Source organism: Tursiops truncatus, chromosome 3 (genome assembly GCF_011762595.2).
Source record: "Tursiops truncatus isolate mTurTru1 chromosome 3, mTurTru1.mat.Y, whole genome shotgun sequence".
In the NCBI taxonomy this organism is placed as follows: Eukaryota; Metazoa; Chordata; class Mammalia; order Artiodactyla; family Delphinidae; genus Tursiops; species Tursiops truncatus.
Genome location: NC_047036.1, coordinates 164,681,912 through 164,687,911, shown reverse-complemented (window position 1 = coordinate 164,687,911; position 6,000 = coordinate 164,681,912). Strand labels below are relative to the sequence as shown.

At 48.7% G+C, this 6,000-nt stretch overlaps 1 protein-coding gene across 16 annotated transcripts in view; it reads right to left on the bottom strand.

Annotated features, from left to right (window-relative positions):
• Positions 1 to 2,404: 2,404 nt before the first annotated feature.
• COL5A3 (collagen type V alpha 3 chain) overlaps positions 2,405 to 6,000 on the bottom strand; it is a 40,394-nt gene continuing 36,798 nt past the window's right edge. For 12 of the 16 annotated variants that reach the window (XM_073803266.1, XM_033854387.2, XM_033854390.2 and 9 more), the window contains 2 exons: positions 5,348 to 5,587; positions 4,270 to 5,257 (listed from right to left, as the gene is read on the bottom strand). In XM_073803266.1, coding sequence (XP_073659367.1) covers positions 5,111 to 5,257; positions 5,348 to 5,587 — 387 coding nt within the window. In that variant the 3' untranslated portion in view covers positions 4,270 to 5,110. Of the gene's footprint in view, positions 3,207 to 4,269; positions 5,258 to 5,347; positions 5,588 to 6,000 lie in introns of those variants that run through there. The other 4 variants (XR_012331088.1, XR_012331086.1, XR_012331087.1 and 1 more) reach the window with 4 other exon arrangements.

Sequence of the window (6,000 nt, the reverse complement as noted above, 5' to 3'; positions counted from 1 at the left end):
TCTACCCTTGCTGGGGAAGGGAGAGGAATGCAATGGCAGAAATGTATACAGGAGGCATCAATTGTGGGTATGATGCTTTATTTCTTAGGTTGGGTGGTGGGCACATGAGTGTTCATTATGAAGTTTCTCTCTATCTCTCCCTCTCTCTCTCTCCCCATATATTTATATGTATGTTGCATTTTAAGTGTTGCATATGTATGCATATTTTTATATATGCAACACTTAAAATGTAACACTTTTGTAGCACTTACCACATGGCAGACATTGTTCTAAGTATGTGATCTATTTTAACGACTTTAATCCTCACAAAATCTGACGCTGTAGGTGCTATTATTCACCCCACTTTACAGCTCTGGAGACTGAGGTTCAGAGGGGTGAAGGTCACATCTGATATAGCAAAGGAGCTGAAACTTGGACCAGGTGGTTTGACTCTAACCACTACACAACACTACCTCCATAAACCTTCCATATTTCATTCATCAGTGTTGCCACACTTGGAATGGATCCGAGAAGAAGGTGTGTCTCCGGGGTGGGGGGGCATGGGAAAGGGCATCAGGATTTTCTGGGTGCTAGAAACAGTCTGCATCTTGTTTAGGGTGTGTAGACAATTGTCAAAACTCCTCCAACAGAACACTTAAGATCAGTGCATTTTATTGTACATATTGTGTGCCTGGATGAAAACAATTGCTAAGAAAGAAATAATACTCAATCTAGCAATTCCACTTTTGGAGATAGATCCAAAAGAATCAAAAGCAGGGTCTCAAAGAGATACTTGCACTTTCATATTCATAGCAGCATTATCTCCGACAATGTTGTGAGTGTGTATGTGTAACATCCCCTGCTCCACCCACCCCCTACAACCCGGTCTGAATCTGCAGCCGGGCCCCCACGCTGGCCGCCCTGCCCCACCCCCAGCTCTGGAGTAATTGCTCCTGAAGCACAAGCAGTGTGATTAATTATGGCTGCTGAATATGCAAATCAGCTGGGAATTTCCCAGCAGCCGCCAGGGTGCCGGCGACGATGCTGGGTAAATACACAGAGCTGAGCGTGCAAGGCCTAAGATTCCCTCCTTACACCTTTGTCAATTACTCTTTAATTTAGCAGGGCTGAATTTCTAATTCTTTAATGAGCTTTTACGTAATTAAAGAGTCATTACACTATTTTTTTTTTTTTTGCGGTACGCGACCTCTCACTGTTGTGGCCTCTCCCGTTACGGTGCACAGGCTCCGGACGCGCAGGCTCAGCGGCCATGGCTCACGGGCCCAGCCGCTCCGCGGCACGTGGGATCTTCCCGGACCGGGGCACGAACCCGTGTCCCCTGCATCGGCAGGCGGACTCTCAACCACTGCGCCACCAGGGAAGCCCACCATAAGCATTCTTGAGTTAAAGATGTTTGAGAGAGGAACTAAAAGGAAGGCAGGCTCCGGTCTACATTTGGGTTGATAGACATCAACCCAAGGTGAAGAAATCAGCGAAAGCAACACATCTGGAGAAGAGATGACCAGGAGAAACACCACCCCCTCAAGAGCCCTCATTGGTATTTGAGGGTTTCTGGGTTCTTCATTGTGTGTCGGATACTTCCTCAAGACTCTACATGGGGAGCTCCCTGGTGGCCTAATGGTTAGGATTCTGGGCTTTCACTGCTGTATGCTGTAGCCTGGGTTCAGTCCCTGGTCAGTGAACTGAGATCCCTCAAGCTACTCGGCCAAAAAAAAGACTCCACTTGGGGCTTCCCTGGTGGCGCAGTGGTTGAGAGTCCGCCTGCCGATGCAGGGGACACGGGTTCATGCCCCGGTCCGGGAGGATCCCACGTGCCGCGGAGCGGCTGGGCCCGTGAGCCATAGCCGCTGAGCCTGCGCGTCCGGAGCCTGTGCTCCGCAACGGGAGAGGCCAGAACAGTGAGACGCCCGCGTACCGCAAAAAAAAAAAAAAGACTCCACTTGGTTCTTCCCTCACATCCTTCAGGTCTCTGCTAAAACACCAGCTCCTCAGCAAAGCCTCTTCTGACCAACCTATTTCAAATAAGCCCCCGACTCCATCACTCTCCACGTAACTTGTTTGATTTTCCTTCACAACAATTAATACTACCTGAAGTCACATTACAGAGAGATTTGTGTATAATCTGTTTTCCTCAGAAGTAAGGTCCTGAGGGGCAGATATGGCATCTTTCTTCTATCTCCACATCTGGAGCAATGCCTAGTGCTTACTACACACTCAATAGAGCTAAACAAATGAATAAGTGAATAAAGGGATGAACTCATGGATTAACCTCTGGGCACCAATATTCTTCATAGAGTTAGCACTCTTAGTAACATTTATGGAATGAATAAAGGAATCTAGAGCAAGTATTCAGGTGGCCTTAGAGGGCTGCTGGCGGGAATAGCAGAGTAAGCTCTCGTTTGGGGTTTTTTTTAAATAAGTTTATTTATTTATTTTTGGCTACATTGGGTCTTTGTTGCTGGGCATGGGCTTTCTCTAGTTGCGGTGAGCAGGGGTTACTCTTTGTTGCGGTGCACGGGCTTTTCATTGCGGTGTCTTCTCTTGTTGCAGAGCACGGGCTCTAGGCATGTGGGCTTCAGTAGTTGTGGCTTGCGGTCTTCAGTTGTTGTGGCTCGCGGGCTCCGGAGTGCAGGCTCAGTAGTTGTGGCGCACGGGCTCAGTTGCTCCACGGCATGTGGGATCTTCCGGGACCAGGGCTCAAACCCATGTCCCCTGCGTTGTCAGGTGGATTCTTAACCACTGCACCACCAGGGAAGTCCCAAGCCCTGGGTTTGAGGGAGGCAATTCACTCCAACCTGCTACCTCTACCCACACAATCCCACCTGATCCAACTTAACTCACACCAGCCCTCCATCACTCCTAACTCAACAATGTCTACCAAGTGCTGAATGGATAAACAAAATGCAGTAAATTATTATTCAACAATAACAAGGAATGAAGTTCTGATGCATTCTGCAACATGAACTGTGACATTCTTATGCTAAATGAAAGAAGCCAGACATAAAGGACCACATATTGTATGATTCCATTTATATGAAATGTGGAGAACAGGCAAATCCACAGAGACAGAAAGATTAGTGGTTTCCTACCACTGAGAAGTTTGGAGGAGATGATGGGTGACTGCTCACGGATATGGGATTTCTTTCTGAGGTGACGAAAATGTTCCAAAGTGATTGTGGTTATGGTTGCATAAGTCTGTGAATACCCTAAAAACCATTTAATTATACACTTTAAATGGGTGAATTATATGGTATGTGAATTATATCTCAATAAATCTGTTTTTTAAAACCTTCAACCCAACATCTAACCCCAAATTCAAGTCACCCCAAACTCAACTCTCATCTTAACTGATTACATCTTAACTTACCACACTGGCAATCCCTACCCCATGTTCATAGTAACCCCTACTTACCTCTACTCAGTTCATTCTACTTCTTAAATCAACCCTAATTCAATTCAACCCAATATCCAATTCCAAACCCTTAATGCAATCCACTCATCATTCCAACCCCCAATTCAACAGATCCCCAAACTGATTCAACACGCTTCAAACCACCCTCCAACTCAACTTATCTTCAACCCACTTCAACGTAATTTACCCTACCCTTAACCCCTAACCTCCAACTCACCACAAGGGTCAACTCATAATTCAATTCTCTTCACCCCCAACTCACTCCCTTGACCTGCCACCCAAACCTTTGACCCCTAGTCATTTTATCTCAAACCAAAACCACATTCCATGTCACCTCTTGATACATCCCCTCAACTCAGGCAGTGATTCCAAGACCAATCAAGGTCAACATGGAGATCTGTCTACTTTCTTTTTTAAAGTTAAATGTCTTCCTAATAGGTTCACAATTTTTCCCAGCTTTATTGAGATATAATAGACATATGACATTGTAGATGTTTAAAGTGTATATAACATGTTGATTTGATACACTTATATATGGCAAAAAGATTACCACCATAGCATTAGCTAACACCTCCCTCACGTCACATATTTACCACTTCTTTTTTTGTCCTGAGAACATTTAAGATCTGCTCTCTTAGAGATCTGACTATTTTTTCAACTTTTCCTCTAGCAGCCTAAGTTAATAAACAGGCCCATCACTTCCAGTGAATCCCATTATAATTAGGTTCCCCGACCCCCAAAGTTACCTCTACCAAAAGACTCAATTATTAAGACAGGTGGTGGCAGATTCCTTGGGTGAGACAAGAGCCTGACCCTAAGAGAGATATGGCCAGCGTCAGATGAAAGGCAGACAGGGACACAGTTCACTGGTTTATTCTCAGACTTGAGAAGCCAATTATGCCCTATGGCCTGGGGCGGGGTGGGGGGTGGACTTGGGGATCATGCTAGAATCTCTCTCATCATATCCCAGCCCTCCCTAAGGAAGAAGCAGATTAAATATACAACAGAGGGGGTTTTCCCTTTTAATACAGACCCAGGTATAAATAGGGCAGCACCATTAGGATCCTGATTTACCCTCCACCATCCTGGTCCCCAAACCATCTGGCATGGCAAGGTGCATTTGGGGAGATATGGGGGGAAGCAGTATTCAGAGCTAGTGGGGCTGAGGCAACAGAAGGAACACACAGCTCAGCCCAGGGAAATCCCACTTCCCTCTGTCGTCTGACTTCAGTCCATTCACTGTGAACCCACCTGAAAATAGGAATGAGTGAAGAGGTCCCAGCCTGGGATCAGGAGACATCCAGTGCTTAACTATGCGGAAGGTAGCACCAAAGGGTGTTGAGAGCACTGACTGAGGGGTGCGAGGCAGGCATGGGGGGCATTCATCAGCTCTGAGTTAGAAGTCCATTGCATGGGGGTCAGGGGAGGGAGTTGAGCATCGGGTGAGCATGAAGGGGAGACAGAGCCAGACTACAGTTATGCCAGCCGGGGTGAAGTGCAGGGAAATGGGACTCATGGGCCAGGGGAGTCCAGCCTCCAGACCCCCGGAATGGAGAAGGAATACTGTTTGACGGTGATGAGCAGACTGTCTCCTGGCTCCACAGTCCCAGGAGACGATAAATGTGATGGCTTCAAAGCCTCAGCACCAAATGTGCCCCATCTGGGGCTCCCTCATTTTCCCTCCCACCCGTGAAGCTCTCAGCTGCTAAAGCAGACGGGGCCCAGTTCAAACCCAAATTTCTGGTTCGTCTGGCCAAAGTCAGCGGACGCCACATCCCATAAGGGCAGAAATCCCACTCGGGAAGAGCTGAACTGGAAGAGGGTCTTCGTCTGTCCCTTCCGGAGCTGACCGTGGGAAGACACGGATGCTGAGTCAGGGGGAGGGTAGCCACAGCCTCCCGCCCTGCTCTGGCCAGCCCCTCACCCCTCCCTTACCCTGCAGCCATCGTAGGGGACAGTGATGGTGGCTGCTGCCGTCTGGTTGAAGGACAGCTCCTCCCCGTTGGTCCCAAGGAAACTGACAGAGCGGCCATGGTCTCCTGCAGCTTCGTCCAGCCAGGCGGCCGAGTTCTGGCAGGAGTATGTGAAGCTCTGGCGGGCTGTGGCACTCAGCAACTTCAGGAAGGTCAACTGCACCACACTCACCGGGGCCCCATCCGCATCCACGTAGGAGAACTGGAGGTGGGACAAAGAAGAGGCGAGCGTGCTCCATTCGCCTCTACTCCTTCTGAGGTACCCACCTCCCAGGATCTCCACCCACCGCAGACCTGCCCGCCCTGCCACGTCCTCATCTTTATCAGCCCCACCAGCCATCCGGCCGTCCACGGTTCTCTTGCAAGCCCCTAGGCACGTGTGGCCATTGAGCCCTTGAAAGGCAGCCGGTGAGACTGAGAAAGTTTTCAAAACTTTATTTAAATGTTAATTTTTTTCTGTCGGCACTCATTTTTAAAAAATGGAAGTATAAGGGCTTCCCTGGTGGCGCAGTGGTTGAGGGTCCGCCTGCCGATGCGGGAGACAAGGGTTCGTGCCCCGGTCTGGGAAGATCCCACATGCGGCGGAGCGGCTGGGCCCGTGAGCCATGGCCGCTG